This window comes from Rhagoletis pomonella, unplaced genomic scaffold (genome assembly GCF_013731165.1).
Source record: "Rhagoletis pomonella isolate Grant_MI unplaced genomic scaffold, Rhpom_1.0 Rhpom_scaffold_00008, whole genome shotgun sequence".
Classification (NCBI taxonomy): Eukaryota; Metazoa; Arthropoda; class Insecta; order Diptera; family Tephritidae; genus Rhagoletis; species Rhagoletis pomonella.
In genome coordinates, this window is record NW_023458562.1 from 43,550,301 (window position 1) to 43,564,902 (window position 14,602).

Genomic DNA, 14,602 nt, shown 5'->3' on the forward strand with positions numbered 1-14,602 from the left:
TGGGACTACCTGTGAGGCAACACCTTCCTTCAAAAAAGAATTAAAGGAATTTCCGCTGTAGCGTACGTATGCATTAGACTTTTTTATAGGACCTTTGCAAAGCAAAGGTTTTATGGCAATGAATGGTGTCTGGACACACAACATTGCAAGTTGATGAAAGCGTTTTAGGGTTGGCCCAGACAATGACAAGACAAAAGTACCTGTTGGAAAGTGTTCACGTATTGGGCCACCCGCCAGCAAAAACTGTTCTTTTTGTGGTAAGCGCTTTTTTGTATCAATGAAGCAAAGTAGTGATGGGCGACTTTTCAGTATCAGTGAAAAGAGTGATTGAGATTTTTAGATCACAGTGATTTTCTATAGCTATTGCACAGAAATGTGTAATAGTTCTAATAAATGATGACAAATCAGTGTGTACCAACAGGGATAATTCTTTACCAGTAGGGATTTCAGTCGAAAAAATGAGTGTAGGGAAAAGTTTCAGCCATCTTTACTCGTTGATACACATTTTTAAATAAACAAGTAAGAAAGTCTAAGTTCGGCCGAACATTAAATACCCGGCGCAGGTATTAAATATATGTTTTTTCACCTTTCCGAAACCTACCGCTAGATGGTAAGCCGGGGTGTATCAATGTTGAGTAAATTAGCGTCCTTAAATTTCGAAATATTGCAGTTTCAAGCATTTCTGAAATTTACCGTTATATGAAAAACGGCCGTAATTTTAGTCCGATTTCAATAATTCTCAACGTTTTGTTTTTATGTGGCAAGCACAATAAAAATACCGAGTTTGGTACAAATTGGTAGAACGGTTACCGATATACATATATGTGATCATAAGTGGGTGGTGCCACGCCCATTTTCCAAAATTGTACCATAAACGTATTTCTTGGTAAAGAATAGTTGCAAGCTTCAACTTTGAATAAATTAGCTTTAATATTTACTGATTTATCGAAGATTTTGTATTTCTCTAAATTACCGTTATATGGGATGTGGGCGTGGCTATCGTCAGATTTTTAAAATTTTCGGCCATTTAGTATGCTGTATTCCGACAACTGTGTCAAGTTTGGAATAAATTGGTGCAGCGGTTACCAAGATATACACATGTAACCATAAGTGGGCGTGGCTATGCCCATTTTCCAAAAATTTATATTATTCTTATTTTTCGTCTGAAAATTATTGTAAATATCAATTTTGAGTGAATTATCTTCAGTAGTTACTAAAATATAGCAGTTTTCGTATTTCTTGAAATTACCGTTATATGGAAAGTGGGCGTGGTTACAGTCCGATATCGCCTATTTTCAATACCAACCTACCTGGGACAAAGGGAAACCTACATACTAAATTTCGTTAAGATATCTCAATTTGCTCAATACCGCTAATCGGCTCTCAGTGAATTTGAAGAATCAGCTGTTTTGCTGACGTCACAGTCGAGATGACAGCAGTAGTGATGTGCTGAGTCAATACCTTTAAGTATCCATTACTCTCGGTACTCGGTACCGAAACATTTAGGTTTCGAATAAAAGCGCACATAGGCCAGAAATATGGAAAAAACGGTTCAGGGGAGACTCGCCTATCAAAGCACGAATATAGGAACCAGTAGAGCTTTTAATACTGATTCAAATGAAAGATGTATATATGTCGGTTCGAGGCCATAATACAGAGAAACTCTTACTTGTTTGAAGCGTTTTTGTTCCAGCTGATACGGACGATATCATTTTTGTAGGCAGATTCTGTAACCAGTTAGCGACAGATTAGTTAGCGACAATTTTCGAATCGGTATCGGTTTTGTTGACGTATGATATGAAATATTTTTAGGTCAACAAGTGCGATATCGATCCGAAACTTGTCGCTAACTGGTTACAGAATCTTCCCCCTGAAAGGCTTCTTCATCCGTCAAAGTATATTTCTTCAACCTTCGATCTACTAGGGTTAAAACTGATAAGATAATATTTCTCTTTTGCGATAAGTTCAAGTATTTTAGCCGATATCATATAAATCAGTAATTAAAGTTTTTTCTAAACTTGAAATGCATATAATGGCGAAGGTTTAATGTGAAGAATCAGTATCGGGTACCGATAAGGAAGTATTGGGTACCGAAACCTTTTTTAAGTATTGGGTACCGATAACCCAGCACATCACTAGACAGCAGTTTTATTTGCCGCTCTCAGTTGTCAACTCTACGGTGACGTCACGCCAAAATTACTCTCACGAATTCTGCTGCAATCGGCGCAATCTTGTATTCTATCATTCTTGGTTAATACCTAGCACCTAAATACATGCTACAGCTTCAGCATTAACGATTGAATTTATTTTCGCTAAAAACCAAAATATAGTTATTTTGATAACCATCTAAACGATAAAAAACTGAATCGTTTCAACAGAAACGATTGCTTGTTTTTGGTACGCTAAAATTAACGTTACAATTAGTATTGCCAGATTTTTTTTCCAGCCGTACGGAACAAACGCATAATTTGCCTAAAAAATACGGGATTTACAAAAATTTAACGGGAAAAATGAGAAATAAAGGATTCGCTTTAAAAGCCCAACTACGAACCATATATTAACAAAGGTCATCCATTTCAACGAAGTTTAAGATTAGTTATAAGCTTATGATAAATTTCATTTATTTCATAACAACACTTATTAATTTATACAAAAATATGTATGTACGTAGACACATAATTGACAAAACGATAAAAACAATCTAAGAATACAGTTGCGGTCGAATTAATAGCAGCAAAAATCAAAATGATGCTGTTGGCAACTTATCTTTATTTATTTATTGTTAATAATTTTCGTTTAAAATATGGGTTGATCTATGTCAGATACCACATAAATAAAACTTTCAAAGTTTACACAAAGTTCATAAAAACTAATTAAACTTAAAAGAATTTTCATTAAAATTTCGTTTTTTTTTAATTTGATTTCCTAGAAAGGACTGACTTTTATATGGAAGAAAATGCGCTGGTACTAAAAAGTACCACTGATTTTTTAGATTTTTTTTGTAGAGGATTTTGCCCATTTTCTTCCATTTAAAAGTAAAAAAAAAAGTCTATAAAATCAACGATAATTTTAGCTATATTTCTCTTACAGAGTTGCATGCAATAATGCTTGCTAATAACTTGAGCTCGGAATCTCATGCACTAAAAAGTCGAAAAAATGTGCATATAATATTCATTCCAAATTCAAAAATATGCGCTATAAACAACTCTAACTCATTCTCCTAATATTTTATTGCCGGTACAAAAATAAATAACTAATGTATTTCAAAAAGAAAATACCGAAACTGTTAACTTCAAAATACAATCCATATTTATGCATAAAACTAGTTGATAATTTAGCAGACAGTCACAATCTTGTGTTCCAAGCTGAAAGCTCTCGTTTGCCATACTTATATGCAACTATCAAAGTACATTATCTCTTAATTTTGAGTAACTTGATTAAAAAAGGTGCGATCAGTAACATATTAATGTTGATTTTAAAAATGAATATAATCATGTTGAAATATCTGACATTTTTGTTTGAAAAATGCTGAGATGTTTATGAAAAGTGATGTCAATTGTTATGGAATCCTTGAAGTTAAAACCAATATATTAAAGTTTTACATAGAGTTTTTGGACCTAATAAATTTAAGTTTTGATTTCCAGCGTGAAGATATAAAACTTTTACAAATAATAACACCAGCTGAGGTTGTTTCTAATGAAGATTTACCAATTTTACCTCTTTTGTTAAAGTTTCCCCATCTCATAGATTGCGATCCTGATATAATAACCACGTAGTGGAATTTACTGAGGCTAAGTGAGCTTGATGTGTGGTCAGCTGCTAAAGATTTGCATGTGCAGTTAATTGATTTAAATTTACTTTAAAAAACAATTAACTTATTGGTACATAACATGTACATATGTATATAATTCATAGAACCAAAAAATTTTCAATGATCTCATCTCTGTGCCTAAGACTGTGTCTGCATTTATTTATTTCTTGTTTGTTTTAAAATGTACAAAGTACATATATGTATGTATGTAAATGTTTTGTATTCGGAACTTTTAATCTTAGATAGATGAATTGTATGCTTTCAGAATGCTTTTTTGTAATTGAAATTTATTTGGTAGGTTGTAAACGATTTTGGTCGGATTTGGGAAGAAAATTGGTAGGGGGAAAAATTGTTAGTGGCAACGCTGGTTCAGATTAATGTTTGGTTGGTTTAAGTATTGACAAGCTATTAGTAAGTTTGCCATTTTGATTTCACAACTCGTACAACCTACAGCCATTTGGCGGCATAAATGAATTTCAGTACGTCATACAGAGAGAGGCAGCAGCACTCTAAAACATTCTGCAGGAATGGCTTGCCGAGTGTCTTAAGCCTCATCCTTGCGAGGGCTAGACACTCGGACAGGAAGTGGTAGACTGTCCTTTCGAGACAGGGTTATAGCAACTGCGATAAAACGTGTTCGGCATGTACCCCACCGGGACAGTACCCTGTGCACCCTGCTGTACGTTTGTAGGTATCTTATTTGTTCATACCTAAGAGAGCTTTGGTTTTAAGTGGGTCGTAGGACACCCAGAACTGCCGGGTAATCCTGTACGTTCCTTCACGGTTCCACCTCTTCTTGGCCTTCGAGAGATAAATTACGGTAATTTGTTTTGTGGGACACATTCAGTGCGGATCCGCACCTTGCTAGTTCGTCTGCTGCCTAGTTTCCGTAAATGTCTCTATGTCTCGGGACCCATATTAGGGTAGTTTCGTATTGATAAGAGATATAGGCCAGCTCTCTCCTATAGTCCTCCACTAGTTGAGATCTAACAGAGGTATAAGGGTGTGCCTTAATGGCCGCTTGGTTATCCGAGATAAATATTTTGGGATAAATTATAGATATTGTTTTTGTCAAGAGATTTCGCACTAAATTTAAATGGTTGTAAATAAAAAAAAAAAACAGAAATATGCAAAACTATATTCGTTTATTGTGAAATAAACCAAAAGATATGCACTAAATACGCAGAAACAGGTATTTTTTGCAAATATATGCAAAAAAAGGGCATTTACGGAAAAATATGCAAAACGATGCACTAACGATTGAATGTCATTTTAAAGGAAATTTCATGATTCGAAAAAGAAACCTTCTAACAATAGCCGCATTAAAGCATAACCATGTTGAGTAGAATCGAATATTCTCGAATATTCAGCAAAAATCTTGTCCCGGCGGAACATTTCAAATTTAATGAAAAATACGGGATGTCCCGGCAAATATGAGACATTTGGCAACGCAACCCCGTCGTAAATTCAATTACTTTGAACGAAATTTAAAAAGTAATTTTTTACCAACCACAAGTAGTTTGAATTCTTTCTTTTTATTACTTTATTAACAAGGCGATGTCCTAAAACCAAGCTAATTATCCGACGCTGCATATGTTCCAACTACTTTAAAGTTCATAAACTGCACAAATAGTTTGTTTCCAACTACTTTGTCAATTGATTAATTTCTGAGACAAGTCAGTTATTTCCGACAGGGTAGTTACAATGTATCCTTGATTTCCATGCATATTATTATTATTAAATATCAAACATTTTACTCGATTTATTCAAACAAAATTGAAGTGAAAGGTATGAAATATTAGGAAAGAGCAATTGCTTAGTTTTCATTCATACGGCCCAATAAAAATTCTTGCAATTTCAAAGCATTTTTAATAGGTATAAATTCTGTTCCTTAAACAATGTTGAATTAAACTTGGAAGTTTGGTTTTTTATAAACAAAAACAAGTCTCCTCTTAGAAATAATCCTGGATAAGGCCTTGCTAACTACTCGTAACTCCATATAAATTTTACAGCGCAGACAAAAAAAAACTAGTAACTGTTCATGCAAGAAATAAAGTATAATAGTAGTTTTTTGTCTGCGCTGTAAAGTTTCTTTGGAGGTCGTTAGCTGGTTTACGCTCGTAAGGCGCCGATATGTGAATAAAAGTGACTACACGAAGTGGCAGAACACTTTTAGGATTTCACCATGCACTTTCTTCATTTCAGTTCAAAAAGGAATATGAAAAACCAGCAATTAAGTTATTGTTAGTGCAAAATTAACTTCCTTGAAATTGAATACAACCCTAAAAACGCCAGTACAGTTTACCGGTTTTTGTGTTAAACCAACGACCATTTTCTGACTTCTCAATTACCATTAAAAGCGACTGTAAATTCTGCTAATTAAGCGTTGGGGGATGAAGTGGTAAGTACTCAAAGGCATGACCAAATTGAATTGCAGTTTAAATGTTGATTGGCTTTTTGCGCGCAGATCAATTTTAGGAGTAAATATTTGGTGTTTTCATATGTATACACCTATATATCTATGTGGGCATGTTACATTTTTACTTACCTACATATTGTTGTTTAAAGTACAAAGCCGCGTATCGTGGTTTTTCAAAACCTCGTGACTAATGGCATTTATTCCACTTACATATACAAATAACTGTTTATTTTTTAATTTCAAAACACATACATATTTACATATGTATGCATGTATGTACATTAGGAATGTTAATCGCGGGATCCCGATGCAAGAAAACTTAAATCAAAAAAATGTATTTTCTGGTTGAAAGAAGTTCATGATACTAGTGGCAGAAATAAAAGAAACGCTTTATTTCGACCAGTTTTGTCTATATTTCTTTTGTTTAATCAATATTTAATTTTTTTTTTATAAAAGTCCACCTCATGTCAACCTGTACAATATTTTTCTGTTACTATTATTTATTACAGGTAAATATCAGAATGCAAACATCATGTTTCATATCAAAGTGGATAAAAGAATTTTTCGCAGGGGTCGGTAAACTTATATTTTTATTAATGCTGTTATTTTTGCTTAAATAGTTTTAAACAATATAATATTAATTTCCCACAGCCCAGAACTCAATTTTACTATATTTGGCCCTTGTTTTCGCGAATATACTGATTTTATTGTGAGTAAAATTGCCTGTAGCAAGGTATTATGTATATGCATAATGAGCTACATATGTATTTCTAAAAAAATATTAAATAGTAAATAAACAAAAGAAAAGGGTAAAGCCAAAACTGGTAAACATAAGGCATTTCTATTATTGCCACTAAAATTCCGAGATTTTCGGGACTGAAAATAGCCCGGGATTCCGAGATTAACATTCCTAATGTACATACATACATACATACATATGTAATTATGTATGATTTCGAAAACTAAAAAATAAACAAACCTTTTTCATCTGACACATGTATTGTGTTACATATTTAAATTATCTAATACTCTTAATTCAAATTAAATTTAATTACAAAATCAGGTGGCAATCCTCCTACATGCAGTTTGGAAATAAAGTTTCTTAAAATCAATTTTGATTTACATTCACATTGAAGTAATTTATATAACCTATTGCTTATATTGAATCTAACTTTTTAACAAGGTGGCAACCCTCTGCAAAACATTTTCAAACCAAAACCTCTTTCGTCTGACATCCGTATCAGGATATACATTTCAATTTTCTGCCTTTATTTAAATCGAACTTGCTTTTTAAAATAGGTGACAACCATACTACATATAATTAAGAAACAAAACCTTTTCAATTCCATTTCGATCGATACTCATAGTGTAATAATTGATTTAACTTAAAAATAATTTGAAGTTAATTTCTTTATTGCATGGCAACTCTTTGTGAAAAAACAGGCAGTTATCCCACATCTGCAGACCAAGCTCTTTAACTTGATACCTCATTTTGTAAAATCGTACGAACGGTACAGATTTGATATGACGAAAAAGTTTTCGCGTATTATGCCTCGCGTATTATAAACTCATTAAAAAAATGAAAGAGAAAGGTAGGATGAACGAACATCATTAAAGGTTTAATAAAGATATGTTGGTATGTGAAAAAAGGTACACGAATTAATTTTTTTTTTTTTTTACAGAAAGAAAAACAGTGGGAAAATACCTTTCTACTGAGATCCCGTAAGTCCAAATCAGAATAGTTTTGGCCCGATTATTCAAGTGTTTCGTAAATCAATCTTCGAAAAAAGTAAAAAACAGCTTAATCTGCTCTGCCATCTGAGGGTACTTTCTTTCAGAAAGTTCGTTAAGAAACTATTTTTATTCATAAAAAAACTCCATTTTTGGAGCCTTTTTTCAAATCGACCCAGCAAATCTTAATATTTTTCTGAAATATTTTGGTGGACGTCTTAAAATAAAATAGGTTTTGTAATCCTGGCGGAAAAACCGCAACTTTTTTTGGTCCAGCAAATCTTAATATTTTTCCGGAATATTTTGGTGGACGTCTTAAAATAAAATAGATTTTGTTATGCCGGCGGAAAACCGCAACTTTTTTTTGGTGATGTAGTCTAATGTACATATATAGTAGAGTAGATTACTAAAAAAAAAACCAAATCCACATTAACTGCAATGAGCATATGTACGTATGTATGTATGTAACTATTTACATACAGGATCTGCGATTAGGTTATAAATATTGCGCCATCTGTTACTCAAAAACCAAAATACCTGCCTCCTTCTCTCACTTCCAATGCAAGCACGTATTTGTAAAATGATGAAGTGATTTTGTATGGAAAATCATTTATTCCCATATATTTGAATAAAATAAACATATGTAGTTAGAAGATGTCAACCAATACTTCCCATATACCGAACAAAATCTTTCGAGCGGTTTTAGAGTATTTTGATAATAAATAAAATTTTATTATCTTCAAAAATTGTTTGCCTTAAAATGCTCAATTCATGTTGAATTTATATAAAACTAGCGGTACCCCAGTGTGCTTCTCTACACCAAATATTGAAAAATATTGAAAAATGAATGAAAAATTCTGGAATTTTTCTGTATTAAAATTTATCATTTGTTTTGTTTCAAAATTGTTGATTCTTTATTTTAAATCTTAATCCAACACATTTGGATATACAAAATTATTTGTTTTTCCATTTTGGGTATGAATAAATAAACAATTTGGAATGCCAACTCTTGAACAGGCCATGCACAGCTACCAATTCCAGTAATCTACCACAAATATTTCAAGAGATATACCAGATGAAAGTTTTTGTTAGTATGGGTGGTTCCACTGCCCCTTTTCCGAATTCGGGGAAACTTAACACAAACCATCTGCATAATAGCCCGACTATGCATAATACCGCCCATTTTTCTCCATGAGTATGGAATTATTTGATATAACTCTATACCAACCAGTACTCTACCACAAATATTTCAAGAGCTGTACAACATAAAAATTTTAGTTAGTATGGGAGGTGCCACACCCCCTTTTACGAATTCGGGCAAACTTCACACAAACTATCTGCATGATAGCGTGAATATGCCGTATAAATTTGGTTGAATTCGGAGAAGCCGTTCTCAAGTTATAAGCTCACACCAAAAACGTGTACTTATTTTTATACATAAGAAGATACATATGCCACGCCCCTTTTTACAAATTTGGGCAAACTCCACATAAAATATCTGCATGATGGCCCGAATATGCTATATAAATTTGGTTGAATTCGGTGAAGCCGTTCTCAAGTTATAAGCTAAGTCACTAATTTTTATATATAAAATAGAGGCGCCACGCCCCCTTTTCCGAATTCAATCAAACTTCACATAAACCATCTGCATGATAGCCCGAATATGCCGAATAAATTTGGTTTGATTCGGTGAACCGTTCTCAAATTAAATAGTTAAAATAGTGTAACTGATGTGTTTTTTTCGCATCCTTAAAAATCCTGGTGGCGCCACCCCTGGAGGGTCGCCAGACTTTCAGGTAGTTTAATGGGCCGTCATAGCGGACTCATCATGAAAGTTCTAGCCTGGTTATAAATAGTGTAAGAAAAACGTTGCCAGCTCTTGGACTATAAGCTTTTAGATCGACTTTTTTGTTATATGTTGTTATTGTTGTATGCTGGTCGATGTACTTTTCCATGTGCAAGAAAAACACTTTGACTGACTTCCAAAACGTAAATTGCTTTGCATACGTACAAAGTATAAGGTTCCATAACGTCGAACTACAAAATATTGACAATGTGTACTGCTCCAAAACGCATCCGAAAAGTTATCGAAACGCATCGCTAGAGCAATCAGCGCATCAGAAACTAATGCCATGTTCTGACCGACATCGAAAACATGTTTTCGTTGCTAAACCTGGTTTTCGACCTAAAACTTGTGTTTTCGTCCATGTAAAGTCTGTCAAACGAAAACCAGTTTTCGCTGAAAACTACTTGAAAACTCACGTTCCACCCATTCCAATCGGTGTCTTCACTAGTTTTTTTCGATTATTTATCGAAGTGGAAGTCATATTTTATCATCTTTAATACGCCATTTCGGATTTATTGTTAATTGGCTGGCCAAAGAAAAAAAAAATTAAAGTAAGAGGTTGCTAATGAAAAGAAAATGAGGGAAAAGCATTTTGGTTCGATCTTTCGTAGCAAAACTGTAATCAGAGGATGAAAGAAATGTCATCGAAAACACTAACAGCCGGTGTGAACAGTCTTCAGCCCACAATCCCAAAACTCGTTTTCAAAGTGTTTTCGTTGTCGGTCAGAACATGGTATAAGTTGATGCTTCGTTTGTTATTGGTTAGCATTGGTGTTGTAGAAATGGAAAATTCAGAAAAATATTTCATTGCTATAGTGAATATTTAAAATATGCAATGTATATTGTTGCAATGTGTCGCAACTCTGCATATACAAATAGTTTAAATACCGCAGTATTACAGTTTTCAAACATTGTATTGATACGTTTTGGAAGTCAGCCTTTTTCTCCACTTCTTTGCCCAACGTTGTTACCGTTGAAACACAATGCCGACGAACGGCGAATTTTCGCACAGTAGTGCGACGACGGCGGCAACTTTCGCCCAAAAATTTCGCTCAGTAAACACAACTACGGCGACAACGAATTCAGCTGCTTATGACAAGGTACAATTAAAATTTTTACAAACAATAAGATTATTTTATTTTAACAAAAACTAATATAGTATTTTTCAATTTCGATTTAAAAACCTCAGAATATTTAGCATATGACCGCAATGGATCGCATTTTGCCGCTGCCGCCAGTGACGACAATAGAAATAAGTCTATCGTTGCGAACCAAGGCGAATTTATACAAGGTGGTATTGTAAGATCAGCTGATTTCTTCGCCTTACATGTATCTTGAATTTGCTGTTATTGATTTGACAGCGCAAAAACAACATACATATAAACTTTGGGGCGAATTGAGACTTGACATAACACCAACAATACAAAATACATGTGGTTGTTGTTGTTGTAATCTAAATTCGCCAGTAACACCACCTTGTATAAATTCGCCTTGGTCGCGAACAGTCGTGGGACGAACGTCGTCGTTTGCTTTGGTAGTGTGCGTTCTCATATACAACAGTGTGTTTTAATTTTTACAGCGAACATTCGCAGCGAAAAATTCGCGGTTCGTCGGCATTGTGTTTCAGCGCTTAGAATCATCAGGGGCGGTGATTGTGTACAAAACAGAAATATATGTTTGTTTACCAATGATTAGTTTTTATATGTCCAAAAAAGCTCACAATTTCTATTTTAAATAACCTTGTTTTTCCTCTGTTTTTTGTTGATATTTGTGATAAAGAATCGCCCTTGATGATGCTAAGGTAGTTAGCGATACGTTGGGCAAAGAAGTGGAGAAAAAGTGTTTTTCTTGCATATGGAAAAGTAGATCGACCAGCCTACAGCAATTACAACAAAAATTTAGAATATTATTATATTTATGTATATTGTTAATAACTTTAGTACACAAATCTATCCTTTTGGCAACATACTTAATAAATTGCAACTAAATTACTTTGTACCATCCTAACTCAGCAAGTGGCCCATTAATTACGAAATATTTATCCACTTTTCAGCTTCAACGGCATGAACAGAACAACGAAACGAGACAACAACAAATTAAATAAGCAAACCAAAACGCAACAGTAAAGTGTCCACTCAACGCCTCCCCGGAAAACACAGTTGGCGGTTAGGTCGCAACGAAACGAACTGCAAATCCGAGTTTCACCCACGCCCTTATATTAACAAACAGGACAAACGTAAAAAAATAAACATGAAAACTTTATTACTTTATGGCGTTGCTAATGCCGCCATGGCTGTGGCTACTTTAACACACAGCGCAGTGGCAAGCCTCAGCTTTAGTTCCACCGCAATACAAAATAAAGTCCCAACACACACACAAACAACGTTTCCAATGCTTTCAGTCGCCTCAATCCCTCCTAATGAAGCATTGTCACTAAGGGAATTGGCAATACCGACAACAGCAGCTACCGCAGCGACGGCAGTCACAAGCTTCAGTGCCGGAAACAGCAGCAGGATAGTGGATGACGGAGGCGGCGATGGCGGCGGATTCGCTGCTTTCATAGACAATTTCGTGCACACCATGAGCACAACAACCAGTCTTGCCGACTACAGCAACCACAGCGCAGCCGACAATAGCACAGCTATGGACGTGAATGGAATGGCGGCCACCGAAATTCCGTTTGTGCCTTACGTAATGCGGCCGGAAACGTACATTGTACCGGTATTATTTGCGCTCATCTTCATAGTGGGCGTACTGGGCAACGGTACGCTGATTGTGGTCTTCCTGGGCGTGCGGCAGATGCGAAATGTGCCGAATACGTAAGTATTTCAAGGGAGATGCGTACAAGGAGTGGGGAACTTTATAAAGTCAAAAGAAGGGTAAGCGGTGTGAAAGCATTACATTTATAGTATTTTATGAAGGGAAAAATAACAAATCTTGTGGCTGAAAATGTGTGAACTGCAAGCCTATAGAATTATACGCCAAAGCATGTCGCACAGTCACCAGCACGACGCACAGTGCCGCCCAAGTGGGCAAAAATCGAAAAAGTCGTTGTCTACAGTGTTAACGTGTTTGTTATTTTTGTAAAGGTAATTTATTCACTAAATATAATTAAACAGAAAGTTCCCTGTGAAATAAATTATATTATTATATATATATTAGGAAGCCACTAAAGTCAACAAATTTTATATAGAATTTTAATAATTAAGCTCTTCACGGAATTAAATGTCAAAAATACATTTTTTTAAGTAAAATGTTGGTTTGACGTTTTTTATATCCATATATAGAGCAGAGAACTACCAGAGGCTGCATTTCTTTATACATTCCGGATAATCCCATTTCACAGCCGGAATAAACAGAATGCGTTTGAAATATACGTCAACATATCATCAGGAACGTTCTGAAGAATAAATAAACAAAAAAGTTTATTCCAAACTTTCAGAATGAATAAAGAAATGCAGCCAGAATAAAAATTTTGGAATGAAATCAAATACAGGGTGTCCCGACAGTATTCCAGTAAAACAATTTTTTTTGATAAAAATTTAAAAAATGGTAACTTTTAATGGAATGAATAAAATATATATGTTAAAATATTTTATTTTTTATTATTTTGTTTAATAGTACGGGTTTTAAAATTTCGAATGAGAAAATAAAAATTTACGTAAAATCAGTTTTCATTTTTTTGTCAGTTCCATCAGATCTGCGCGATTAGTTCGATTTTCAAAAATGATGTGTCAGATTAAAACGACTGACCTGTATATAAAAACGTTAATTTTTTTAAAGAGTTGCCACCTGTTAAAAGAATAAATAAATAATTAGTTAGTAAGTTATAAGTTACTAAAAGTTAGGTATCAATCTTAACTGTATGTAGGAGGGTTGCCACCTGTTTAAAAAACTAATTAATTTGAATTAGGGGAATTAGGTAATTAAAACAAATATATATCACTGTATGGGAGTCAGGCGAAAGAGGTTTAAGAAGGTTTTAAGAAGATTTTAGCTTGCAAATATAAGTGGGTTGCCACCTGTTTGTAAATTTAATTCAATTAAAATAATATTCGTGTCAAACGAAATGTTTACGACATCGTATTTTTATTTTTTATTTTATTACAATGTACATACACTGCCAATAAATGATTTGTTCTGATTAGCCTGATTCACTGTAGCTCGTTTCTGTAACAATTCTCTACCAAGGCGAATTGAGATATGAATTCGCCGCCCTGTTCTCTACGCTAATAAGTAGTAGAGAATGACGTATATTCTTTACCAATAGACATATAATCGATAGAGAAGAGTTACAGAAACGGGCTGCTGGACCCTTAAATTAACTTTAAAGTTTCAGGAATTTTTTACTCTTCACTTATATGATACACGTATTTCAGGTACCTAATTCCGTTAGTTAAATTGAATTAGATTTCTTAAGAAGATTTCGGTTGATACCCAGGTGGCAATTCTTAAAAATAAAATAAAATTTTGGTGCACATCTGCAGGCCACGCCTTGTAATTTGACACTCACTTTTGAAAATAGAACGAACTATATGTACATACCTAGGTAAATGCTGCAAGAATCCAACTTTACAACTTCAAACTGCATTTATAGTGAAAGAATGAAAGTTATCGAAAAACAAACTGCAGTTTTGAATTCAACGTCCTCAATTTCTCTAAAAACAAATTTTCATAAAAATCCGTCCATAATTCTATTTTTGCCCATATTTTATATGGAAGGTAAGCACTGTGCGACGGAGCGTATAAGTACTCTGCGCTTGGAATGAAAGTGAATTAAGTTTGTTTTTTTTTT

At 34.2% G+C, this 14,602-nt stretch overlaps 1 protein-coding gene across 1 annotated transcript in view; it reads left to right on the top strand.

Moving 5' to 3' along the window:
• Positions 1 to 14,602, top strand: part of LOC118744909 (neuropeptide CCHamide-1 receptor) — a gene marked incomplete in the record, with an annotated part of 127,324 nt that overhangs the window by 42,484 nt on the left and 70,238 nt on the right. Inside the window, 1 exon segment of the mRNA XM_036478337.1 lies at positions 11,884 to 12,626. Coding sequence (XP_036334230.1) covers positions 12,058 to 12,626 — 569 coding nt within the window.